Genomic DNA, 27,413 nt, shown 5'->3' on the forward strand with positions numbered 1-27,413 from the left:
TGCAATGTGTCATTTTAGTGTGCGTGCTGTGCTTCTTTTTTTAACCACCAGCTCTAATACAATTCATGCAGCTGATTTCTCGGAGCAGGACACAGCAGGACACACAGCTTATGCATGAAACATTATTTTTATGCATTATTTTCTTCCTTTTTCAAGATACAGTTGTAGCTGTCTTATACATTAACCTGTGGGGCAAGACTTGGGGCTAAAGGGTGCGCTGACGTCTTCCTCAGTCCCAGCTCATCTGTATCTGGGTTAGAGGTCTGCTGGGCTCGATGGATCTCCAGGTTTCTCTTCCACTGGAAACACAAAGCTGTAGCCTCTGCACCATCCGAATTTGGCTCAGGCTGCTTCAGACCCTGAAATCAGAGTGCAAGTGTTCAGTTTTAAGGAAGCAATTCATAGGGCATATTAAAAAGATGCCACTGAATCATATATTTGTAGTCCAGAGTTGCTGCTTGTGCTTGTGGTGTTGGATTTACTTTAATGCATGCTGTTTCTGCAGCTCGAACCCCACGTAAGACTGTCTGGAGCAGATTTTGTGCATTCTTTACCAGGATCTCATCAGAAGATTTGCACCCAGGAGTCACAGCATTGACACTTTGCAGGCAGAAGAAAATACTCATATTACCTTTCTTTTTTTTCCCCTTTCAACATTTTTTTTATTAGTTTTCAGTGTGTGATTTCTGCTTGAAATTTCCTGACCTGGAAATGATGCTGAGCTGATTTGTGATGGTGAGAATCTGCTCAACAATTAGCGAGAGTTCAACTGCACACTGCTTGTCGAGGCTGTGGTTGGCAATAACTCTGATAAACTGGGTAACTGACTGGCAGTTTGAGATCACATCTTTGGCTGCAGAAACAAAAGCCTCTTTATTCTAAAGAAAAAAGAAACAAGATTGTAGATTAGTGTGCCTGCAAATCTAGTTGACGGTTGTGGAGGGACCTTTAGTGGGCATTACCGCTACTGGGCCTTTCTTCTTCAGATACTGAGTCATGTAACAAACTGTGTTGGCCATCTTCCTGGTCACCTGGACTATTCTGTTGTCCTTGGGATCCCAGCTGTTGCTTTCTTGCTTTAGAAAAAGGGAGGTGTAGGTCAGGGAAGAGACTTCTTGGCACAAGCCAGATGCAGCACTATCCTGCAGAGAAGAATTAGGACATGGTTTATTGCAACATGATGGATTTATTACACAATAAAATCTGATCAATTATGCGATACTTACATCTTTTTTAGTATTTCCAGGTCCATATTTGGCCCCAGATGCCATATTTATGTTACTTTTTGCAGCATCTACATTTTCTTTAATGCCTTTCTGGTTTGAATGTATTGTTGCGTCAGAGGTAAATTCCACTTCTTTGACTTTAGTTGGGATTTTAGCCAAAACTTTGCTAATATCCTCAGGTGCTCTCCCCTGTAGTCCAGCCTTTATGTACTCTTTAACCTCTTGGTGAATCCCTTCTTGCTTCCTGATCTCTTCCATCACGTAATGAGCTTTTGCTGACCAACAGCGTATCTGCACATCCAGACTGAGTGTGTCACAAATGTAGTGAGTCTCTAGCATGAGCCTCGCCCTGCAGATTATATCTGAGATCTGAAAAGACAGGTGGTCATTAATGGACCTCAGATTGGAGCGAGTGCGTGGGTCATGGATGTAATTTAAGCTGTCCTCCACTCTTCTGGTAGCAGATTTTACATTTTCAATAAGCGTTTGTGCCGCATGTTCAAACCTTTGCTCTGCATCTTCTGTGTTGTTCTCTCTGAAGTGTTCAGCAGCGAAATGAGCAATTGTGAGAAGATTTTGAAATGTAGTATCATAGTCCTTATTCACTTTGCTTAAATGACCAAAAAGCACTCGAATTTTAATCAAAAGTTTTCTCTGGAAGAATTCAGATTTTGCAAGGTGCACCACGCCTGGCATTAAATCAAATTCTTCTGCAGCTTTAAGGTAGTCCTCAGTCAGGTTTTTCAGTTCATCCTGGTATCCGGTTAACTCCTTTGATTTATAAGCACTTCTGCAGTTTATGCTTGTGAGCCTGGTTGCCTCTTGGATTCGGAGCGAGTTCTCAGACAACACTGAGAGCTGTTTCTGAGGGTTCAAATGGTTCAGTGCAGTCGATGTTCCCAAAATCTTATCCAGAGAATTAAGCAAAATCTGAATGGAGAGACTCCAGAGGATGCAAAGTGCCTCTAGCTGATCTGACTGTCCTTCATATGCGGAGGAAAACTCTATCAGTTGCCTTGTGTTGTTCTGTGCTTTGGTAAGCTTGCTGTGTAAAACCCTCAATGTTTCTTGACCATCACTTTGTGTGGTTAAATCTGACGATGTCAAGAGTTGGACCACGTCAGCACATAAAGTCATTGCTTCATTGAGTTGCTGTGCAGAACTGGCTGGTATATTTGGTAGATTCCCTTGCAGCTCATTATAAACAGTGTGATACCAGGTCCCAGCTGCTGGCAGCAAAACCTTTCGAATGTTATTAATAAGGTCAGAAAACTGTGTGCTGTGCTTAAAGATGCTCTCCGTGCTCATCGCTGAGCTCATCGCCGTCTCTTGAGCTGTCTGGACGAGCAGTGGAGTCAGGGACACCAGCTCGGCCCTAAAGATTTCCAAAGTCTGACAGTCAACTGCATCGACAATGACCAAGGCTTCCTTTGTAGCTTGGGTATAACAGTTTGACAGCTCAAGAACACTGGTGCAGGCCTGGTTGAGCAGTGTCACGTCTTTCCCTTTAGTCACAGTTACAACTTCATACAAGAGGGGTAAAAGGTCAAATTTGAGAGGCTTGAGAATCAGTTTAGGCTCATCTGAGACAGCTGGGAACGTTAAATCATCGCTGTCAACTTTATGGTCTCGTTCTGCTTTTATGGGTCCCTGATCTGTGTGCTTCTCCTCATGTTTGGTTTCTCTTTCCAAAACTTCAAAAAAAGGAATATCCGAGCCTCTTAACATATCGTCCACACTCAGTTCACAGCTGTCTTTGACTGGCAGACATGGCTGTGTGATTTCGAGCTGACGAGCCCCCTCTCGCAGCGGGCTCAGGAGATGCGGATGCTGTTGGCCATCCAATCCTGATCTAAGCACCTTAAAATGCTCAATGACGGTGGAAACGCTGTCACTAAATGTAGAATATGCCTCCACGTTCAGCGTGGATCCATTAAGCATGCTTCTGACTGACTCAGCTACTTTGGCTTGAGATGACTGAACCTGCTTCAGGAGGACCAAAAGGCCGTTCCTGTAGATGGGTTCGTCACTTCTATCCAAATGCCTCCTCACTGAGTGAATCGCCAGCTTCATGTGACCAATCAGGTTTGCTGCATGTTCATTAAACTGTTCATAGCTTTGTTCTCTGTATGCTGTGTCACATCCATGGCGATCACTCACCATCTCATTAACAGCTATACTGGTGAACTCCCTAATGTCCATCACATCACTGAAAGCATCCCGAAGCTGCTCAGTCTCCTCTTCCCATTTCTGACACACTTCATGAAGCTTCTGAGCAGTTTGCATTGAATTATCTGCCAGCTCCAGCGAAAGGGGAGCGATTCGAGCCCTGAGTCTCGAAAGGCATGCTCGGGAATTTTCCACATTCTCTAAACTCTTAGCATCGAGAGCCATAGCTGAGGTAAAATTGGCGACCTCAATTAGTCTGTCAGTGCAGGAAATTAAATCCTCAACTTCCGACTGAATAAAGTTCAGATCCAGCTTTGTAGAGGAATCTAAAACCAAGATGTGTCCTAAAAGTTGGTCAGCTGTGGAGGAAGCTGCAAGAAGTGTGTCCATGACTTGATACAGAACTGTAGTCATCAAAGTTTTGTCAAGCATTAGTATTTGCTGGAGCAGGAAAGTGCAGGTCTTCTCAAAGCTCTGTGTAGAATCCTCAGAAGACTTTAAAATCCTTTTTATGTCAGACCAGAACTGCAGGATGTGACGACAGTGGAAAACCACTCTTTGCTGAAAGTCTCTGCGAGACATGTTTGCCACGACCATGCAATGAAACACAAGATCTCTGACCAAGCAGTCAAAGCTGCTGTCTCGGATTGAGGAGGTGGAGGGACTAGTGAGCAGTTGTAATAGACTGTTACTTTTCCAGGTATAATACCCACAAGGCCCCAGTGGTCCTCCGTGGCAGTCACTCTGGAGGGTTGCTGTAATGTCACCAACAGTATTCTGAACTTTGTCCAGAATGTACCTCTTGGCTTCTCGGGCTTGCTCATTGGTAGGGTGTTTGATGGTTGTACACATGGCTGTGTGCAGCATGGAGATGCACCTCCTCAGGGTGTCCAAGGAATCGAGGAGTTGTTTGGTTTGTCTGGGATCCCGTAAGGAATTTGCTCTCTCCATTGTCAGTCTGTTAAAGAGGAGAAGAGCCTCAGAAAACATTTGGAAAGATTTAAGAAGAGACTTGATATCTGAGGAGGAGCCAACTTCAGAGAGACACTCCAAAACCTGATCAGCAGCAGCTATAACTTTCCTTACAGCAGCATCATCATCCACCAACAGAACCTAGGAGCAGAAGGCAAAAGTCACTGTGTTACTGCTGCTCTACAGCTTACTGTACCTGTTTAAGAAGTATGAAAATACGGTGTCAGACTGTCAGTAAATCAATAAGTTAAAAGATTTTGGCCATGATTGAAATATTTCAATAGCTTTGACAGAATACGACAAAATGTAAACAGATCCATCTATAGGCTTTGGTGAGCCTCTTTGGTTTTATGCTGCATTTGGCTGAAAACCTTCAGTGAACTGTATGAACAGCTGCCCTTTGGATCGCCATGAAATTTGGTTTCTGAGCTTCCAAACTGTGATTCAGATTCAATGCTAAAATCGTTATAATGCTCGGAATTATATGTTGCTATGCCAGCTCAGACTTTGAAAGTGAAACAGAGGAGAAAGTTTCTACATTGTCATGAAATTACAGATAAAATCAGTGAGTAGCTAACAGGAAAGAATTACTGTTCTTAAAAATTAACGATGGAAAAAAGTGTTCTTTACACAACAGCACCAGAAGGCTAAAGATGATGGCTGAGTTGTTGAGATTCTCCACATGTGAATTAAAAACAGTCGGTGTGGGAGTCTTCTGTTGTTTTTAAATAATGTCAACATTTAAGAAACCTCTGAGAAAGTAAAAGCAGATGTAGCTGCCTAAGAGGAATCTAATGAAACCTTTAAGTGCTTTAACCTTATTTGTTTTCTCTCTGCTTTAATTTGGGTATAATTTTTAGGACAGTTGCAGACAGCTTTTTTTTTTCTTTGTCTACTTTACCTTGACTATTCCAAGGAAAACGTTTTGTGTAGCAGTGACGAGCTCCTCTCTGTGCTCAGTTAAACTTGGCTGGATACTCAGTTTCTGAGCTGCCAGCAGGACATGCTGCCCACACACAGCGAATGACTCTAGCAGGGAGGACATCTCCATGTGAAAAACTTCATCCTTCGTCTCACGTATTTGCCTAGAAGTAAAGAGTCTGCTGTTCATCAGATAATATATACAAACACAATTCCAACCAAGCTGGGATGCTGTATAAACAGTAAATAAAAACAAAAGGCAATTATTTACAGAGCTCACAAACTCACATTTATTCATAATAGAAGACATAAAAAATAAAATGTTTAAGCTGAGACATGTTATGAAGGAATATGAGATCGTTTTGAATTTGATGGCAATAACACGAGAAGTTTCAAGAAGTTGGGACAGGGCTGTTTACCACTGTTTGCCCATCATCGTTTGATTGAAGTTTCTCTTTATTTTGGGAGAAAAATGATGGAGGATCATAAAGGAGAGTGATGCACATCAAATTAGAGCTGTTCATGAATTATTAATTAATAATGAAATAAAATATTCATTTATCAAAGTATTTATGAAATAATTGTTAAGTCTTCACTAATAATTACACCTTACTAAATGATTTAATAGACAACAAAAGGTAAGCTAATAATTCTAAATGAATTATTAAGCCATCAATAAATACTTGAAATGGAAAAAGAATTTAATTAAAAGGAACAATGGAAATGAGCCATCTGATTGGTTAGAGAGAAGGGCTAGCCACCTGGATTTCTCTGTGTTTGGCCCATTGACTGTAGAAAACAGTCAATGGTTTAGCGCAGTAGTACTGCTACTGCTAAGGAGAGCTTTAAAGGAAATGTTGGTGGTACACAAGGACATTTTAACTTGATCTTCACTTCCTTAAAATGCCTTAGATGATTATATCAGGTATAAGAAGAATATGACGGGACCTTGCAGTAAAATGAAGCCCTAATCCTCCGCTAGCCTCTTGAAGGTAATATGCTAACAATGCTAACACTAGCATCACTGCCCCACACTTTAATGCTAAAAACAAATCTGCTGCCTTCATTTTAAAAAAACCCATAACAAAATAAAACAAATAAATAAAACAAAAGCAAAACAAAAATGACTCAAGTTGTCCAACCTTGTGTCTAAAGTCTAAAGTTGCAGTGCTGTGTTTGTAGAATACCCAGTATGAAGATTAGACTGGCTTTTATGGAGCAGATCTTTGAAGTCCTCATGTGGATTGTTAACACCTCCACCCAGTTCAAAAAGCCATTAACAGCTGCTATTTTCTGAGGTCCCCTCCACCCTCTAAGAGTCACCAGAGGAGCCTGTGTTTCACTACCAGCAGACCAACATATTTATTTTCATTTTAATTGTTTTGTAATCACGTTTTTAAAAAACGAGTTAACACAAAAGACATTACTTTGTTGTTAAATGGTTTCTTCTTTAATTATGAAATACCATGGTGTTTGTTGGGGTTGATTTGTCCACATTATTAGTCTACATGTTGCTGCCTCTGCTATATTATTTTTATCCAAAGTTGGGAAACCTAGCCACTCTAAATGTGGCATTTTTACAAGATGAATTTAAGTGCTCAAATTAATTAAAATACATTTTCCCTTTTAAATAAACAAAACATATGCCTATTTATGTCACCAGCCTGTTGCCAGTTTATCTAATTAACTGTAAAATGTCCCTTGAGTACCACTTATTTTTCCACTGTTTTGTTGACTTCATCCCAGTTTTTTGAGACATGTTGCATCCATAAAATTCAAAATTAGCTAACAGTTTTCAAAAATCGTCCTTTTTCTCAGTTCAAACATTTAATTTGTGTTCTACGTTCTATTGTGAATAATGCCTGAGATTTGTGAATCTCTGCATTCTCTTACATAAACATAAGTGTCCTCACTTTTCCAGAATTTGGGTTGTATTACACATTTCAGTTTCATACAGATTAAATAATTAAATTTGATTTTCTTATATCCTCCTGAGAGCCAGCTTATTCATTTAGATCCTGTGTAATGGACATTTGTTTTTGGTCTATATCTTGTGACTTATTTGAGCTACCCTTCCTGATGTCCCCAATAGAGGACATCCTGGCCTTTCCATTGACATCTTATGTGTTCGGGCGGCCTCTTTTAGCTCCAAAGAACCAGGAAATTACAAGAAAAGGTTAAACTGAAAGATACTTTTTTCCTCTCTGCAGGCTATTGCTTCATTTGAAGTCTTATACATTATGATTTTCATAACAGTACATACCTGGAAGCCACTGCTGCCATGTTCTCAGTAGCTTTAGCCACAGTCTGAGCTGCCCCCTCCAGCTGGCTGAATTGTTCAGGTTCCTCTGCGCTGTCACACAGCAACACCAGGTGGCATATATGAATTGCAATTGGTGCAACCACCTGCTCAACTGCTACAGTCCTGATCAACCCATGATCGAACAATGAGGACATAGTTAAGAGACTGATTCTCTCAGGTCAAAAGAAAGCGAGTACCATAAATGTTGTTGTATTCCTGCTGTATTTAGCGTGGTAGCTTTTTTAATAATTGATTTGCTCACCACAGCAGCTTGTTCTTGACTTCAGTGTTTCATAGCAACTGGTGTCACCTGATCAACAGCACGCAGCTTCATCAAGCTTTAATGTATTGACTGATTAGTTGCCATATTCTTTGAGATAATGCTTTGTTAGCAAACCTACAGTGTCTGAAATATACTATATGGTATTGAAGAACCAGTATTGTTTATGTGACTCTTCATCACAGGTGTGGTTGAACTTTTAAAGAGAGTTTTACAGTTTTCTGGCACATGGTCAGTGAATGTATAGTAGCAAATTATTAGGCTCTTCAAGAAGATATGGGAAAACTCTCTTCGCAAAATAGAAAGAGGACATTAAAACATTGAATATTGTACATAACATGTTGTTTCTGACCAGGGTTCCTTTAAAATGCATTCACGTTATTTTCAGTGCTTAAGATATGAGCTAATTATACTTTCAGGTTAAATGGTAGTCTTTTCTAAAACTCATGATATTACACCATCATACTGTATCAATACATTTGTATAAAAAGTCATCAGCACCCAACGAATCCACCCTAGCCCTTTAAAATAAAGATAAAGTTTTGTAGCCCAAAAGAAAAAAAAAAAATCAATGATATTTAATTCACAATGACACAAGATCAAAATATAAATATATATTTGCCATTTTGGGGATTTTTAGCTGATCAGAATGGTCATTTTCTGTGGACTGGTTGTTATTTCAGCTCTAATGTATCTAAGAATATCTACTTATACATGTACTTAGTGTAAATGATCAGTGAAAAGTTTATTAAAATATTTTTTTAACAGTATTTCCCCCCAAATAGCATTTTCTAAAAACCTGAACAAGCAGTTTTGTGTTTTTCCCCATTGTTGAATTTTGTTTGGTGTGACTGAAGAAAAGCTGCCAGCAGAGAGCACCATTCACCACAAATAAGCAGCAAACACTGGAGCCACGTTGATAACAAGAGACTTCATTCTAAAATTCATCAACAGATAAATATACAGCTGGAACATGATTTTAAACATCAAACGTACAGCACACTATAATGGAAATGATATTCAGTGACAGTAGTATACTCAGAACAAAACCCCAAATAACGATGCGATTAAAGGTGACAAACATAAAAACAAAGTATAATCATCACAGTTAAACTTTACCAAAAAAAAAAAAAAGTCAAGTGTTGGTTTCTCTGCATTAATACATAGCAACGGTTTAACAGATGCAGAGGGAAGGCGTGGATGTGTACAGTATACGCTGTATTACCAGTGGAAGTAAATGGTGTCAGAAGATCTATACAGCACATTTTAGAGCGAAGCAATCATAGTGATCAATAAAGTGACAATAAAGTTTTAGTTCTTTGGCATTGCACGTTTAAATCTGACTGGTCTACTAAAGAAATTACCAAAAGGTACTTTATACTTATATACTGCATATCTATTTTAATGTGAATCTTATCACCCAATGCTGATTGTTAAAGCTTTTGACTCTTAAACTGAATCTTTTTTTGGAGCATAATTAAAGTTTTTGGGGTTTTTTTAAGATTACATGAATTTATCTGTTTGTTCAACTAGATAGGGTTGCAAATGTGCAAAGTACAGACACACAAAACTTTGCAGTTAACATCAAAACAAAGTTCAAAATGGGTAGGGTATGACCTATGAGTACTGAGCAACAGGTGCCAGAAGCAGGGGGACCAAGGCACCAGCGATTCCCATATTACCACATTTTAATTTTCTCACTGTTTATATATTTGTGGGGAGCTTTAATACAGAATTTGCTAATGCCTTATTTCAATCACAATTAAATTAGCATTTAAAAGAACCGACAAGCCTGTAGGGGGAAAAAAGGTTTAGCAGAGAGGAGCTGTGGGTTCGTATGGTGGCGGATTTTTCAGGGCACTGACATCCCTCAACCCTGGCTTAAAAGTAACTTTTCCCAGGAGCCCCAAAGAGCTTGTATACTGTATGTGTAGTGATTGAGTGCAGCATATTCTCACCTATTTTTAGGGCATTACTCATACCACGACCCCTTATAAATGACTGTAGGTAGACGCCTATTGCAGTCTTTCATCTGGCTGTGGAGAGCCACAGTATCTCATATTTCACACTATAATCCAATGCCTGATAACATAACAGTAAACTTAAAAATGGTATGCTCCGGTAAAGTCTGAGAAGGTTTTGGAAATAAATCGTAATCAGGTATTTCAAGAACAATAGTAAATCCTTTTCTGCTGTATTTCAGTGAGAATTTACAAGACATTCAGCTAAACTATGTTCACTTGAGCCTGGGAGGTTTGGCCGTCCATTATAAAAGTCTCCTTGCATACCTGAGCAGTTTTTGCTCCTACCAAAAGCAGCTTTACGTCAGATTTGCTTGACTATACATTCCACTTTCAAAACTCATGGTATTTTGAAACATTTTAAAGAATAAAGATTTAAGTTTAATCTATGAAATAATAGCTTTTGTATATTATCATCTACCAGCAAATCAGCTGAAAGCCAGACCAGAACAAAAGGAATGATCTTTTAACCATCTTTTGCATTTTAGGCATGGTTAACAATGGAAACATGAAAAAAGCGGTCATCATGAAGACAGAGAGAGCCCTCACAGTGTGTCACAAATGGAAACACTAGTGCATTGCATGGGGACAGTGTGCGGGTACTGTAGCATAGAATTAGCTCTGGCTGATTAGAAATGTGAGGGGATGGGCAATCAGATGTGTAAAACAGATTTTCATCAGCCAGCAATAGTACAGAAAAGATACAATCTTTCACTCCCAGCATCTGGGATGAACTGAATATACAAATGATTCCAATCATATACTCTACTGGACATATCTTTGGCACAAAAAGTAAAGCTAAGGGGCCAAGGCATTCATTCTTATCAAACATCAGTGCTTTTAAGAAAACATACCGTAGATATAGTATGTTTATAATGGCATTCAAAACCCCAACTCTTTTCAAAGCTCACTTTTACACAATATGGCTTAAAGTATATGTATAAAAATAAATTTGCTATGTAACACAGCCCTGAGGGTTTTCTTGTCCACCAGTATTCATGCCGTCTCCACATCCCTGTACGGATGTGAGCCTCCATCAACAGCTCTGCTCTGCTGGCTGGGTGATACCTCCTTTGAGATTAGCTGAATTCCACAGCAAGTGTCCGCTGGCAAGCCACCTTGTCACCTCAGAAGCCTGTTTCCTGGACTCCCTCCCTCCTCCCCCCAAAAATATTAAGTCTCCAAAAAATATGGAGAATATTCTCCTCTTCCACATATGGAAGACTGAAGGGCCCAATGCCACAGGGGGTGGCTGGGCTGAGAGACCCTGTGCTATTGGATCTTTCGCAACCAAATCCCTAATCTGACTGGCTCCTCTGGGACTCCCGCTGTAAGTCTCAGTGGTCCTTATCCATCCAGTCCCAGCTTTCATCGCTGTCCTTTCTGTTCTTTTCAGCCTCAATGATCTCTCTGTAGCGTCGACGGAAGAATCCCATCTGTCAAAGATTGAGAGGAGTAAGAATTTAAGTTAATAAGCTGCATCTGTGGTCGTATCTGACTTGCAAAAGAAAATATTCATTTCAGTCAGCAATTACAGATCACATTCACTTTACATTGCTGCATAACATTTTCAGAAACATACCAGAACTTTTTAGCATATACCTTTTCTCTCCAGAGATTGTCATTTTTCAAGCAAAACATAACATAGGTAATTCATAGCTGTGACCTAGAGTTAAACCACTAGCTGATTTTATCGCTCCATATTAGCTTATCACGTACATATATTTTGGTACAGGCAAATATGTCTCAAATATAACATTTTTGTCATATCTGATACCCTTGCTTCCTCTCTGAGCAGAGAGGTGTGAAGATAACACTAATTTTTGTACTGTAAATACGTTTCCTGCTACTTTGACCTGCAAGGCCGTTAAGCTAGGTATTATATTCTCCTGTGAAAGAAATATACCTGCTTAAGATACAATTTTACATTTCAGTTTTAACATGAAATAAATAAAAACATGTGTGTTAAAGTTGCTTTTAGATGACATGACGAGTGTCAGGTTAGCTTTTTCCTCTTCTTTTTAGTTTTTGTGTTAAGCTCACGCTGCTGATTTGTTAGCTTAGCGCAAAGTGTTGCTCAGTGTTGCTCTTTTTTTAAAAAGGTAGTAACAGTTATATCTTTGTTATGAATACATTTCAGGAATCTTTTTTTGTTAAACACTAGCTAGTTATTTTGCAGCTGTTGTTCAGTATCACCCTAAAAAAAGTATTTTGGCTGTAGCAGGAGAGGTTTGTGAGTGTGGACGCATGACACTGAGAAAAACTGCAGCAGCCTTTTTTTAATGCTAGAAAATCAGGATTTGCGCAACACCATTGTCTTGCTTCTGCTGGATTTGGTTTGACATATTACGTAATAGCAATGCAATTCACTGGCTAACTCTCAGGAGTGTCATTGGATGGGCGGCCAATTGGACAATTTATTTAGAACGGCTCTTTCTTTCAGCAGCACTTTCACAGAAATTACATAATTTTTGTTAAGCTAACAACTCAGACCTTGAGTTCACTGTGATGGATTATATATCTAAGTTACAGAAATGTGCAAGTTAATATTTTCTCCCACAGTGAAACAGATGGAAAATAATGGATCTATGAGGTGGGCAATTTATTTCAAATATAATGGATTGAAATATGGCCAACAGCAATGTAAGTAAAACCACATGAAACCACCACCAAGGTTTGACAAAACTCAAGCATTTACCTTACTGAAACATTTCTTTAGGAATGTAATACTGACTACCCATTTAAATTTCATGAAAGTATAAGATTCATTTACCAAGTGTAGTATGTATGAGATATGACAATGTGGTAAGACCAGTAGATTCTTGGTGTATATCTAATCAAAGCAGCCACACTGGCTTGCTGCCTCTCTCCCTACGACTCCATTCATTTATCTGTATTTGGCTGCTGAAGTTTATTGATACAGACCTGTGCTCTCCTTAGGCATTTCCTGAAGAGAGCAATACAGGACATGTGCCGCTCTTGTAAGTGGGGTTTATTTTGGCAGGATCTGAGGAACTGGGGATCGGGGGTGGGGGGTGTTCAACATTTCAAGGCTTAGTTGTGGTATTCCCAGTGAAAGATGAAGCAGTGAAAAAGGAATGGAGTTTTCTGCTAAAGGGGCCTCTGGACAGCAGTGTAATTGCCATTCCCCCCTCTTTAGATTTTTCTTTCATGTGAGTGGTATGGTGTTAATTATTGTCCACTGTGTGATTTGTCCTTTTCATGGACAATACAGAGTGGACAATACTGCGCTGGCATTTAAGTGGAGTGTTGTGACCAGTGCTGTAAGCTGAAAAGTCTCGATCTGTGTTTATGAGTTGGCTTACCTTCCAGAGCAGCACAGCTAACAGCAAAAAGATGAGGATTCCCACCAGCAAACTGATGGCGATGATCCAGCCGACTACGTAACCCCTTGGCTCCTGACTGTGGAGAGCCTCAAACACCAGCTAAAACACAACAACATCACAGTGAGTCACACTAAAATGCAACACACACAATGCACATTAAGTCATGTGCTGCTAATGATGCAATCCAGTGCAAAACAGCAAGAGAGACACATCTGATTTCAGAGTGCTTTGGTTCCATGGTTTGATTCAAAGGACTAATGTTTAAAGCAAAAAAAATAAAAAAGCTTTCAAATAACAGGAAACTAGTACGAAGGCATTTTTCAGGACATAGATATTGGTTATACAAACAGGAAGCACAAGTCAGACTTAAATTAGATTCTAGGTTCATGGAGTGACCTTTGGTCCACATGGAACAAACATTATGAGCAGGTTAATTAATTTGTAACAGCTGATGCTCTCAAACATATCTGCAGTCATAAGTGAGCATTTTTGGACATCTCAGTTAGTCAGCCCTCTTTGGTCCACACTAAATTATTTTGATAGCCATACGATGGAGAACCATGACATTTATTGAGGATGTGATGAACCCAAGACTTTTAATGTAAGCAAAAAACCCCAAACAAACAAACATAAACAACTGATAAGATTCACATGAGCCTGTAAGGAACATTTCCATGCTAACGAGCTAAACCAAGATAGTGACTTTGATATATGATGGTAACGTTGAACATCAGCAAGTATTTGTCTTATTAATCAGAGCAGATAAAAACAATGCATCATCTACTCCCTTTTTGAATTTTGTGTCATGCTTTTAGACTGGCTAATTCTGACTTATTGCTATTCGGGGAGCCTTGGCAACTCTTAGCTTGGTTCTGGTGTGATTTACAGATATCTGAGCTCTTTCCCATGACATGGAGGAACGCTGACCAGCTGGATAATCTGTCACTGACAACAAATTCATGCTTATTTATACCAGTGCACTCTGGCTTAAGTACAAAACATTTGAAGTGGTCCTAAGTGACAAATTTTGTATATACTGTAATTAAGTAAACACACTGCACTTCTTTTGATTCCCTTTCTAGCAGCAGTGCTAATGTTTATTTGAATTTGTAACAATTACCATTACATTTAAAAGGCCATATTTCTACTTTGGACAAAAGTTGATTTGAAGCTATTAGATATCTCTGTACAGGAGCCTTGTCCAACAAAATGAGCTTGACTGGTTAAATTTACACTGTATTAACAGTGTTTTGACTGAGTGAAATATTCCATTACTCTGCATCACAGCAAAGCCTGCTGTAATATTAGCATTCAGGCTTTAAATGGAAAACAGCAGACTGCCCAATTGCAAAATCGATGGGTTTATTTACTTACTAGTGTTCGCAAACAAAGACAAATACTGTGTGTTCGCACACAGTGGGCCGACCAAGGGACGCTGTAGCTTTAATGTCCAGCGCTGCACGGGATTTAAACACAAATGTGGCATGAAACACCAACTGTGAGCCAGCCAAAAAACAAAGTGGACAAGTGAAGAACAATCTCTCTGTTGAATAGTTTCTCACATTAACACGTTCCCGTTACCCCAAGCTCTGGAATGTAACTGTTGTTATGCATGCCAAGGCGTTTGCGTGTACAAAAAAGATTAAACCTCTACTGGTTTCTCAATTTAACTTTGGCAGTCCCTTAATGTGAAGTTCATTTACCTCTGTCCTCAATTTCTAAATTTGTAAGTTGCACACTTTCTTGCTTTAACAGCCTTATGTGTGCATTCTTAGTAAAAAAAAAAAACCAACATGTGGATTTATGTGGATTTGTTTTTATTTCACGGGTGATAAAAAAGTCAAGCTTGTTGTCTCGCGGACAGCCAGAAGGCTTGCTGTGAACAGCACAGCCTGGGACCACAAATTATATTTGCACTGTGTTCTCTAGCTAGCTGGGATCCTGAGGGAAAAGGTAAAAATGTTCACTAAAATTCACCGGAGTACGTTTCACTGGAATGAGCACACTTGCAAAGTGCTGAAAGAGCAGCATGGCTTGGAGACATTCATACCAGGTCTGAATTTTCCGAGCACAACTGGAGCTCAGGGTCAGCAGGCCTGCAACCCAATCAGTGCTGTAATCTTTTCCAGGATCCCACTGCAAGCATGCTGGTTGCTAAATGCAATCAGCAAATCCGATCTGCTAGGCCATTTGATCACTCAGCGTACAACAATGGGGGGGAGGGTCTGTCCTTGTGCACATCTAAGGGACCCCCAAAAGCAGCTAATAGAAATACCACTACACAGTAAACCCACAATGACCAGCTGTTCCCTGCACTCATGTCATTTGTGACAGATCTGGAGCACATCAGCAATTCAAGGGAATTGTGACCGAGCTTCTAAAGATGAACATATGTATGCTTTTTGATATATTTTTGCAGGGAAAGCACACAATCCTTCACCTGTAACCTCTGGATGGGTAGAATCTCCAATAAGCATCTGACCTATGTGACTCCTTTTGAGCACATAGGTCAGCAGCAGCAGTTCTGTTCTGCCTGCCACTTTTGGCAAGATGAAATGTGTGACGGCTATTAATCCAAAGTGAGACAACACGGACAAAGACACAAACAGTTCACTGAAATTTGCTAAAGTTTATAGGTGGTAAATGGACTGGAACTTGTAAAAAATGTTTCTACTCTGATGGCTCAAAATGCTTTCTTTTTACATTTTTAAACAAGTCTTATTCAAACATTCACATTTTTCTATACCTAAGGTCTTTATCTAAGGTTCCTGTGCACACACATCAATAGATGCATCGGGGGCAACTCTGGTTTCAGTATCTTGCTCGAGGATACTTCGACTTTGAGTAGCCACCAACCTTCTGATTGGTAGATGACCTGCTTTCCCTTCTGAGCTAAAGATGTCCCATTTTTGCCAAATTTTGGATTAATATAGAGGATTTTTAGATATGCTTCACTGACATGATCACACAGTGATGGTAAATTCATGGTATACTCACAGAAATGTCCTCTGGCAGGCCATTCGGCACCTCCACTGTCCTGTCATTTACTTGCACGTTGCCCCGTGTGACGAACTGGATCACAGAGGAAGAATCCTGTCGGCGGACAGATTGTAAATTATGGACTGCTTTAAGAATCACAGCAACCTGTGAATGAATTTATTACCCTCACTGCTTGAGCCTCACCGTCTTTAAGATTTCAGTGTTGAGTAAAACTTTTATATCTATGCTCAAAGCTTCTTCTTTTAACTGTGGACCCAGGCTGCAGGAGATCGTCATACAGGCTCTTCCAGGCCGATCACAATCCTGTTAAAAAAAGATATTTGAAAAGCAGTGAGAAAAAAGAAGGACGTGTGATAAACAGATGTTACACTGACTAAAAGAAAATAAAAACAAGAATCCTCATAGGGGGTGACTCTCAGTGACCTCTGAAAAGTCAAAGTGCAACATGAGGGCTGTATATTTACCAAGACTTTCCGTCCTGATTTGGTGAAGAAGGCAAAGATGGAGTGAAAGATGCTCTCTTTGTCCTGGGGGATGGTGCATGGTGTTGGGTTCCTATGAGGAGTGCAGTTCCCTCGACCGTTGGCCACCTGAAGCACAGTTATTTAACAGGCATGTGTGACATGGTTGCAGAAGAAAGAAAGCATTTTTGCCAAGTTTATGCTGCAGACAGGTTTGGGCGTGACAGCGAAAATGTTGACGCATGTACTTTTGTCACCTAAACTGGACCTATCTCGCTATTGTTAGGAGTCTCCAGGGCTCACAGGAAGTTCTCTCCAAGAACAAGTTGGAACCCCTCCCAGACTGTTTTCCCCATATGGAGTGATTTAGAGGTGTCTGGTTTACTGCCCAGCCCCAAGAGAGCATTTCCCCTTTCCTCTCTCCTCAGCTGGACCTGAAGCTCTAGAGGTGGAGATCTCCACATTGTCTGTTCTGCTAGAGTACCACCCAACATGTCTGAGCTTTTATTGCAGAATTTTCCAGTGTCCTGTGTTTCTGCTGCATTTGCTGGCATGAAGAGCCATAGGCTCCACCAGCAGCTGCACTAAGTTTGGCAGGATGGGAGATTTTGTGCAGAAAAACTGCAAAAGCCTGAAGCTTTTATATATCACGAACAAATGGAAATGTGTGTAAAATGTAAGAATACCTGACTATAAAACATAACTGCGCTACTGTCCGATGTGCCACAGGCTGCATGCTTTGTTAACAGCTTTATGATATGTGGTTCCAAGCTAGGGATGGTACGGTGTAGTAGCCAGCCCCTTCAGGTGTCCCACTCCCATTTCGTGCAAGCCGTCTGAGCCCCCTAAAGTGATTCCAGATGGCTGTAGGAGGGATACAGTCAACTCTGTCTGCCCATTCACAGTCAATACAATTAATAGTTTAAGCACCCCCATGATCTACCTGTATGAAAAGCTTAATGCAAGGGTTAAGAAAATATTTCAACCTGGTAGGAGTATTGTGTTTCTTTGTCAAAATGCAAAATGTTGTGAAACAAAATGGGCGGCCAGCTTCAATAGCAATGTCAACATTTTTGCTTCAACTTTCACTGGTCCTGTGGTGCCCCACACTAAGCAAACTGCCCATGTCCTGAACAAAAACCCAGAGGTATAGCAGCTCTCAGTACATAAAAGAATGCTTTGGAGTGGATACAAACAGCTGTGCCATGAGGAGCAAAACAAGCAAGACTGATAGGCTTTTGCTGGATAAATGAGTTAAAAATGTGGCTTCCTGCAAGTGAATAAACTAATAAATAACAATTTGGTCTGGATGAATAATGTAGATGGACTGCTGCTGGCATCCACCTGTGTTTCAATGATGTGGAACATCTCAGCTCCGTTGCCAGTCAGCCGGTTGGGAATCCTGATGTCCACTCTGGAGCCAGGCAACCTGCTGGGGCCCTTGTTTATAGCCTGGAAAGACATCACACAGAAAGAAAAGACGGATAAATATACAAAGAAACATTTTTAATACATATTTTGGTATCTATTCTCTTCCTATAGTACCTGAAAAGTGAGATTGAGAGGTTGAAAGTTGCAGTCCATGTCTTCTAATTGGACAAAGCGTGAGTCTTCAATGGAGTTTCCATACACAAAGGAGGTTGGTGTAATCACACTGCAGTTCAGGAAGGTGACGAAAGATAATTTATTAACATGGAAACAAAATTATTTAAATGACAAGAGACAAAATTATGTTCTAAAAAGTTCCATAAAAATTTTCGGTTTGAGTCGCGCTCGGCTCGACAGAAGCTTTTCCTTTATCAGCAGACATATTTGTCCAGCTTTGTTCTAAGCCTCCCTTCACATTAAAGACAGCAGCCTTATCAGATGCCAGAGTTCTGGCAGATTTGGGCTGTTTTACATCTCTCTCTCCCTCCTCTGTGAAGCAGAGCTGTGATAAAGCATTCGCAGATAAGGCGTTTCAAGTTGATATCCTCCATACTGACAAACACTCCCTCGCTTCCTGTGAGCCAACTGATGGGCAACTAGCTCAAGTCGCTGAGATAGCTTTACATTTTGCAAAACAGTGACTACACTGTTGTGGAATTCATATTTGTCTCGTTCTTACCCAGTGATAGTGGTGTCGGTCTCGTGAATCAGAGGGATGGAGATATCCAAAAAGTTGTCGGAGAGATTGTGCTCGGGATTGGCGCTAAAAGAAACAAAGATCAGTGAAAATGAATATTTCGCTTACAATTATTTGTGTAGATCAATATTTACATTTGCAGTTATATTTGAGCTTCTCACCTTTTTGCTTGAACTAAGAACTGCAACGTGTCATCTTCTCCAGAGAGCCGAGTCGTGTCAAAAATCACTGCAAAATGATACTGCAAAGACAAAAAAAACCCAGAATAATATGGGGTGTCATATTCTCAACTATGAAAAGGTTTTTAATGCGATAAAGTATGTCTGTCTGTCTGACACTGAACTATTCCCAGCAGGAGGCTGGTTACAGAGGAGGTTAAAGCACGAGTACTGCATGCAGTTAATTCTACCTTAGTTTGAGCTACCTTAGTCTGCGCTCTCATGAAAGGAAATCCCACTCGGCACTGAAGGAAGTCCAACTCGACAAGCTCACAGGAAATACCCTTCTCTTCCTGCAAAAAGACAGATAGACAGAGAGAGTCAGTGGATGCGATAAAGACAGACTGACTGGAGACAGAGGGGGTGACACTCACGGTGACCAAAGACACAGCGAGGAAGGAGCACTAGGCAAGACGCAGACTGTGACGCAGAGCAACTGGTTCTGATAGTGAAAAAAAATCGGTAGTAGCTTTTGATGTTAAAACAATGGCGACTGGTGGATATACCTGCCAGCATTTGGGGTGTAGTCAAAGATTATTATTAAAAAATATAAACAAACCGACTCAAGTGTCTTACTGAAGCTGTAGATTAGGTTAAACAAAGAATGCACAAAGCAGTGATGGCACACACATCTTAGCGGGTGGGTAATTGGAAAATGTCCAGGCTGCGTGTTTGGAAGCTTGTCTAAACAATATAGAGCTTCACCGGCTGCGCTGTATAAACACTCAGGCCTTGACCCTTACGAGGAGTAAGAATTCCTTTAGCGAGAGTTCACCGAGAGGCTGTCAGCTGAGCTCATGTGCTGGGAGAATGAAAGAGGGCAGAGATGCTTCACAATTACAAATCTAAAAAAAGAGACAGCCTAGCGCTCCTGGAAAAGAGGCTTTGGGTAAGTCATACAAAGCATCTGCATGCACGGGCTGTTGTCCAGTTAGAGTCTGTGTTTATAATGCTTTTCCAAATATGACAAAGGAAAGAAGTGTGAGGGTCGTCTGTGCTGACATATTAAAGTGCAGAAATCCATCCACGGTATCATCCCATTACCCCTTATTCAGCAGTTCTTAGTAGCAGCCCAGGGTGTGGTCGTGCCCTACATCTTCATTAAGTCAGCTTAAATAAGCAGCGCTGTGCTCTGCGATTGAGACTACGGTGACCCTGGGCAACTGGGGACGAGGACCCCAGCATAACTGCCAATGATGGAATTTCCTCTACTTCCTGTATTCCTCCGTGCTGCTGTGCAAACACTGCCTGTCCCGTGGGGCTGGGCAGGATTGGGAAAGTCAGCCTGTTTACCCATCACCCACCTGGCAGCCCTTGAGAGAGAACAGAGCATTCGGACATATTTTCAATTCTCTTCTCTTTCTCTGTCAGCAACACATACACGCTGGAGTACTTGCAAATGGTAGGGTCATTAAACATCACCAGGACTGTTTACCCTGCTTTAGTGTCAGCTGAAGCATCTACTGGTGCAGTTCATCAATGTGGATGACAATACACAGGAGGCCTGTGTCCTGCATGTTCTGCGTGTCTCTTCATGTCTTCTTTGGTATTTAGACAACTGGATTTATATTGGTTTTCTTTTTCCACACCAGTGTCATCACCTACTTTTTGCTTTCCACTCAGGTACGAAGATGAAGAGCTACAGTACCTCTGCTTTCACAGCATGTGTAAGGTGTCACTTCACTGCCAAGAAAATCGGTGATTCTTATATTCTTGGGTCTGAGGGTCCACTGAAATTCACACATTTCTTTGCTGGAACTTCTGGGCTTTTCACCACAAAGCTGACTTGGTCCAACTGTTAAATAAGCCGAAACCCACCATGGCAGAAGCATTCAGATCCTTTCCTTTAATGAAAGCGGTCATAACTCTCAGAATGACAAATGTGTGCATTCAAAATAAATGAACGAACTGAACTTGAAGTGTTAAAGGTAAAAGCAGTAATTATGTAGAGTGGTTTATATTAATACAGCAAACTCTTGGTGTATTCCCATATTACTGCTTACATGAAACAATGATTTTGATTACATTTTAATTAACCCATCATGTTTAAATTTTACTCCCAAACTCTACAACTGCAGCTTTTCATTTACATATGTGGACAGCTTTGATCATTCTTTGGTTATATTACGATGTACCGTATACAAATCTTATTCTACACAAACCCATAATTGGCACCCAGTCTAATCTTAATGTAGTAGTTTAATCTAACAAATCACAATTTAAGATGTAGTTCTGCTTTGTGTGCAAGGCTTTTTGTAAAGTAAGTAAAAAATTAGTAAGTTAAAAATGTAGCCGAGTGCTCTGAAAAATACAAAGACACGAGACATTTGTCACAGGTCCAGCTAAAACTGACTCCTTAAAATATTTCAATAAAAAAAGAAAAACAAAACAAAACAGAAGCCAGCAGAGCTCCTGAAACCAATTCAGCTCCACAGTTTTCTGACAGCTTGTGTTGCAAGAACAACAGAGCCATAACCCACTCCGCTCTTAAATATGAGGGGAGTACAAGTTCACGCTTTGCTCACTGGAGAAAAAGCCTAAAGGGAGGGTTAGGACCTGACCTTTACTTCACCAGAAAGGGGTCACATCATCACCTCAGACTTCTCCAGTAGTAATTAGAAGTGTGTGAAAGCGCATACAGCGGTAAATCTTCTCACCGGCCTCGTTGTCATCTGCACATACTGTTCGCTTCCTGCTCCCTTTGTGCAGCAGAGAACTTTGACTTATCAGGTTCCTGAACAAAATGAGGCTCTGGGGCTGCTGGTAATCTGACACTTAAAGTCAGTCGCTTTCATTAGATTAACTTTGAAACCGAAACACACTCAGTGTTTTTCTAATATTTGCCTGCAGCGTATATTCTGTTTAAATTCAATTTCGCCATTGTTGGGGGTTTCAAATCCTGCCACAGGTTGTATCTTTTACCGCGATGGCTTCATCCATCACAGGATGACAAACCATCCAACTGAAGATAAGCACAAGGTCCATTTTTTTTTTCTCCTTCCTGATGAATGCTGTCAAAGTGCACCATCTGACGTGGCGTCACGCTCAGCTACAAGCAGCCTTTTTGACAACAAGTGAGCAAACAGACGTGAGCAGAGGCAGAGGTGGACACTGTGAAATCGATCGGCAAGGAAAATCTCTCAGGTTTAATGTGGGATGGCAGTGGGTAGATATTTCTTTAACAGCGACAGAATGCTAAAATCATTAGAAGTCAAACTATATGAGGAGCAGGTCTGATTATTCCCCATCCCCATGAAGGTCAGGAATAATCCACATATATCTAATTAAATGTGGTCCTGCAAGAGTAAGAATAAGTCAAGCTTGTGGAAATACAAATGTGTGTTGTGCCTTGTTCCCATGCATACAGCTCATTTGTTGATGACATGGTGTGTCTGTCTTAAATGAGTCAGAGGAGCGTTTGACAGCTCAGCCAGAGGAGCTGCCCTCTGACACGGGACAGCTGCTGCTGCTCCTCCTGCTGGGGCTCTCTGGGTTTTTATGCTTTCATCTTCACTTCTACCTACACAGCTCAGGCAAAGCTTTAAGCTCCCCAGTCGTCACGCAGATCTGGCTTTCCCACTGTTTAGACTGTGTTCCTGACATATAATCATATAGTCTTTTTAAATAAACAGTCCTCGGGAAAATGTACATCACAGCAGAACACCAAGGCCATCCATCTAATACGTGTGTGCAAAATATGGTTTTGTAAATCGTTACGGCCTCAGCTTCGCTTGTACGTTACTAAAGCGAATAAACAAACTGTCAGATTTTAGATATAAATATGTGAACCAGAGTAATTAAATAGCAGATACTTCAAGAATCACAGACCTTCTGCCAGAAGTTGATGTAGAAAACTTCCCTGGAGAAGTTCAAGTAGATGTTTGTGTCATAGGCGTCATCGCCAGCGTTGGAGATGGTCAGGTTCAGAGAGACGTTCTTCACTCCTCCAAGGGCCAGATGGGGTTTGCTATGCAAGCTGGTGGGTGCACCGAGTAAACAGTGTACTTCAGCAATTAAAAACAATCACTTGAAGAGCAGTAAGTACAGCTTTGTATTAAGTAGCCTGCATTTTTCTTTGAAATTTTTAGTGTACAAAGAGAAGTGCACCTGCAGGAGAATAGCTGTTTGTTTTTGGAGCACAACAAAGAATATATGTAGACAAATGAGTTGTTAGGATGACAGACATAAACTGTTGAGTAGAGAACAGGAGATAGATAATAATGGAAAGGGAACTCCCTAACTATGGAAAAAAAAACCTATGGATCCTCTCCAAGCATGCGTCAGAGTTCCACTACCCACACCCTCATGGCCCATGATGTCAGCTTGCTTCCTTAGTACTGGAAGAAAAGAATGAATCTGAGCTACGAAGTAAAATGTTTTTACCCAGAAAGCAACAGTTTCCCATGAAGCCTCAGGTCTGCGGCACAGTCGTCTGACAGGCAGTTCTTCTCAAACCAAGTCTGAAAAGGAAACAGTACAGTACACAGTTCAGATGACCTCATGCCCTGAACACACCGACTCCACATTCAGACTAGGGGGCGGTGTTGCTTTGCTGTGTGAGCTGTCCAGTAGTTTTGCATCCACAAAGGTATCTTTCCCTTAATTAGTCAGAGGATGGGCTTTGGTTTAAATCATGAAGGGAAATGTAAGTCGAGCGTTAAAGTCTGATGCAAAGTTAATGAGTTTCAGATAAAACGGATTCTGTAGATGCTGAAATGCAACTGCCTCGCTCTTTCAAGAAGTGCATACACCGGGGGAAACACATGTGGTCCAGGTTAGAGGTGCTCGCAAAGAAAATAAATGAATCAGTCTTTTTGGACTCCACTCAAGAAAAGCTAACACAGGCAATAATAAGCTGGTAACCAACACCAAATCATTACAACCCCACATTGGAGCCATTTCCTTCATTCCTACTGTGGTTTGCAGGAAGACACTTCTGTCTTTTAATATCAGGTTTGGCGGGGGTCACTTTTAGTCAGGAAATGAAATATATCATAAATTGAGCTGGTAGGAATTAACTGTCAACCTTTTACAATAAGAGCAAGGCACACTTAAAATAGACAGAACATTTTATAAGTAACATTTCACTGTATTTGTGTAATTTGTGAAAATAGAATGAAAATTACAGTGAATGTGGATTTAGTCTGAACATATTTATCGTACTGTTACACAAGATTTGATTTTAAGAATGACAAATCCTGTGATTCCTGCAATTTACTTTAATGATGGGATCGGCTTTCTTTTTTTTCAAAGAAGTAACTCAGTCAGTTATCGGTTTTCCCTCAAGATCCTGCTTTAATCCTGCAAATATTTGAAAAACACGCAGTGAAATAGCTGGGATGTTCATGATCCTCAAAGACAGGCTACTTTAAATCCAACGGCTGATAATATTTCTCCATAAAGAGTCAGCATCAAACTTTATTAGGTGTTGCAGATACTGCTGTGAAAAACATGAATTTTACTCTTCAGGATTCGTTTTTAAAGCATTCCCCTTCACTTCACACTTAAAAAGCTCTCCGTACTTCATTCCTCGCTGCAATCTTGTTCCCTTTCCTCCATCGCAGCACTGGAGTGAGCGCGGGCAGGTCTCGCTCCTGGGGTCCTGTCAGCACGTGGGTCCCCAGGCTGTAAGCCACCTCGAATGTGATGGCTGTGAACACGTCCTTAACGTCCTTCTGTGGAGAGCAAAAACAAGGCTAATGCAGGGGAATCTGTCCAACCACAGACACACTAAAACTAAATGTAACCTCAGATATATAACTGTCATGCAGCTGTCTGGGTGATTGCAGTAATTTAACATCTTTCTCCGATTAACGCCTGGCGCAAAGACACATTACACTGCAGATTACCGGAAGATCACACAGTCTGAAAATGTCATATCGTAGTGATCAGTCTGCCAGGGCTGCACGCAGACACGAGTACACTGATAAAATCACGTGAATTGGTTTGTATGGATGGCTGACACATCTCATCAACATCAATTCATCTTTGACCATCGTTAAATATGACAAAAGCACGACCACCAGTGCAGATTCTAAGCAAGGCACTTTTTTTTCTTTAAAAAAACCTGCTGGCACTGCCTCTGAGAGATATATTGGCATTCCTGGCGACTCCATCTGAGACCATAAAAGAAGTGTTTGATTTGGCATCGGGTTTGGAAACACAGACAGAAAGAAAACAGAGCTAAATGTGATCAAATCCTGCATCTTCATTAGATGACAGCACTGAAAGACATACATGGGAAAAGCTGATACTGATGTTGGTTTTTCATCTCTTTGTCTACTCAGCTCTTTGAAGGCAGCTTGCCGGGTCTGGCTCTGGTCTCGCTATCTAAAAGCCGCAGCAGAAAAACACACACACGCACACATGAGCTCCAACTGCAACCGGTGTCCCAGTCCTTGACTGATGTCAGCTAACACGGAGCCAAGCCCACAATGTCAACACAAAGGGCTTCCCGGTGTCTTCCGGTGGCCACTCGTTCTTTTGCACTTTCTCTCTCTTTTTGTCCACCCACCCATCCTCTTTCCTCAGGCAGGCACAGGGCCAGTCTGGGCTTTGACATGAGGCATCACCAGTGCCAAACCCACCCAAATCATCAGCAATGAGAGAGTTATAGCAGGAAAGAGCAAACGTTAGTGCAGCGCATGACAAAAACAGATGATTTAAGGCTCATTTGGGAAACGGTGCTCATCACAGATAAAGACAGATAATATCGGAGCGTTTTTAATTAATTTCTGCCATCATGTGCTTGGATCTCCTGCCCAAAAAATAAATAAATCTGACTTCGATTTTATTTTCCGGATTAAAAAAAGCAATCATTTTCTTAATAATAATAAGTTACTCAGGTAGCAAAGCAAGATGGCGTTTTTAAAATCTTCATTCAGAAACAAGATTTTCAAATTTTCATCTCAAATCCACCGTTCAGTTCATTCCTCTCAGTGTTGTTCTACTGGCAGGTCACCTAAGCTGGGAGGTAACAAATTTGTGACACAATTAGTTATTGCAGGATATGTATGAAGCACTGGCACTCAGTGTTAGCGGCAATTAAAGCCGAATGCATGAAATGGCCCCTTTCCGCTGGCCTCTGAGTGAACTGACCCTCTGGGAGATAACTGCTTGGGTCTCCAGTCCCAAATTCCCACTGCTTATCTCGCATTTTCACAAGCCACAAGGGAACTGGAGGACGTAATGGCTAGAAATAAAAGTGGGGTATTTTTGCCCAATCTCCTGCCTAAAAGTGACCTCTGTGTGCATGTACATATTAAGAAACATCCCAATGAGCTTGCTGTTGTCAATCATAACAGAGCATCTGTTTTTGTAGAGATGTAGGATCACTTAATCCTTGACGCACCGGACCAAAGACTGCTAATTGACTCGTGAACTCCCAAGACTAACAGCGCACTCACATTAGAAGAACCAGACTCTGTTTGGTAACACTTGGCCTAAGCTTTTATTATCCCTGGATCAATGCCGCCAATTGCCCCACCCAGATCCGCACCCCTCGCTGGGCCATTTACTCCCACCTGATCCTTCTTTTAGTTCCTGTATTTATGGAACAGAGGAGCTCCTGAGGTCCAGCTGAAAAAGACAGTGGCTAGTGTTTACCGCCTGCTACCTATATTATTATGGAAATTGAAGCAATAACTGCTCCTTACATGCTGGTGAAGTTCAGAGGCAGACTTGTGAGAGGCCATTCTGCCACTCAACAGGCTTGCACTGTGTTAAGCCTCATTTAAACACAGAAGCCACAGGGTGCGCCACAGGTCTCAGATCAGATAGGACAATGACATGAGTGGAATTTCTGATATTTGGAGGCCAGTAATTTGAGTTAAACATATAGCTCTGAATTAGCCCTAACACTAGTTGCTCAGAAACAGGGTCTAGCATTGTAATCATCAATGGCTACCACACAAATCCTCGTTATATGGCTCATTATATGCCATATCTGTTTCTGTTGGATTAAAAATATTTTTGTCCCTTTCTATCTCCTGGTCTCGGTCTGTGGATGCTGTAGTGATTTTTTAAAATTTCTCATACAGATTTAAACCATGTGAAAAAAAGCCATCTCTGGAGAGAGAACTGCCAATAAAAAGGCTAAATATTCTGCACCGTCACTGAACAGAAGTCTGAAACTTTTGATCATCTCTGGGGCAAAATTACTCATTAAAGGTTCCAGTCAATACTGTGGAGATGCCAAAACTCAGCAGGAGGCAGCTGTTTTCCAGCAGTACCCACCTTAGCTGTAAATTATTGGCCGTAGGATGAAAAATCGGCACATTAAAGCAGTTTGCTTCTTTTACAACAGGCTCGATACAAGTGCTTCCCGGTTTATTATTCATATGTATTTAATTCACAGGACACAGATCAGCTT

The 27,413-nt window shown here is 40.9% G+C and overlaps 2 protein-coding genes across 2 annotated transcripts in view; both read right to left on the minus strand.

Annotated features, from left to right (window-relative positions):
* Positions 1-76: 76 nt before the first annotated feature.
* On the minus strand, positions 77-7,754 carry LOC146374774 (uncharacterized). Its single transcript, XM_084948071.1, has 7 exons — positions 7,552-7,754; positions 5,269-5,467; positions 1,227-4,508; positions 963-1,142; positions 706-878; positions 483-600; positions 77-359 (listed from the first exon to the last, which is right to left on the minus strand). The coding sequence occupies exons 1-7, from the start codon at positions 7,743-7,745 to the stop codon at positions 174-176; spliced, it is 4,332 nt and encodes a 1,443-aa protein (XP_084804197.1). The 5' UTR covers positions 7,746-7,754; the 3' UTR covers positions 77-173.
* Positions 7,755-8,782: 1,028 nt separating this feature from the next.
* The window catches only part of itga9 (integrin, alpha 9), a 49,074-nt gene continuing 30,443 nt past the window's right edge, over positions 8,783-27,413 (minus strand). Inside the window, exons 16-28 of the mRNA XM_084948580.1 lie at positions 24,565-24,717; positions 23,426-23,502; positions 22,871-23,018; positions 19,249-19,335; positions 18,986-19,065; positions 18,807-18,890; positions 18,245-18,353; positions 18,044-18,151; positions 16,703-16,828; positions 16,422-16,541; positions 16,236-16,331; positions 13,218-13,337; positions 8,783-11,327 (exon numbers count right to left, since the gene is read on the minus strand). Coding sequence (XP_084804706.1) covers positions 11,229-11,327; positions 13,218-13,337; positions 16,236-16,331; positions 16,422-16,541; positions 16,703-16,828; positions 18,044-18,151; positions 18,245-18,353; positions 18,807-18,890; positions 18,986-19,065; positions 19,249-19,335; positions 22,871-23,018; positions 23,426-23,502; positions 24,565-24,717 — 1,407 coding nt within the window. The 3' untranslated portion in view covers positions 8,783-11,228. The remainder of the gene's footprint in view (positions 11,328-13,217; positions 13,338-16,235; positions 16,332-16,421; positions 16,542-16,702; positions 16,829-18,043; positions 18,152-18,244; positions 18,354-18,806; positions 18,891-18,985; positions 19,066-19,248; positions 19,336-22,870; positions 23,019-23,425; positions 23,503-24,564; positions 24,718-27,413) is intronic.

Source organism: Perissodus microlepis, chromosome 13 (genome assembly GCF_051167445.1).
Source record: "Perissodus microlepis isolate ML-2025 ecotype Zambia chromosome 13, ASM5116744v1, whole genome shotgun sequence".
NCBI classification, from domain to species: Eukaryota; Metazoa; Chordata; class Actinopteri; order Cichliformes; family Cichlidae; genus Perissodus; species Perissodus microlepis.

What these genes read in the sequence shown, in the direction of transcription:
- LOC146374774 (XM_084948071.1), bottom strand. Translation starts at nt 7,745, where the DNA reads ATGTCCTCATTGTTCGATCATGGGTTGATCAGGACTGTAGCAGTTGAG. An exon ending in TTTTCCTTGGAATAGTCAAG is followed by an intron (nt 4,509 to 5,268) that starts GTAAAGTAGACA and finishes TTCTGCTCCTAG; the next exon opens with GTTCTGTTGGTGGATGATGA. An exon ending in CAGCTCAGCATCATTTCCAG is followed by an intron (nt 601 to 705) that starts GTCAGGAAATTT and finishes CTGCCTGCAAAG; the next exon opens with TGTCAATGCTGTGACTCCTG.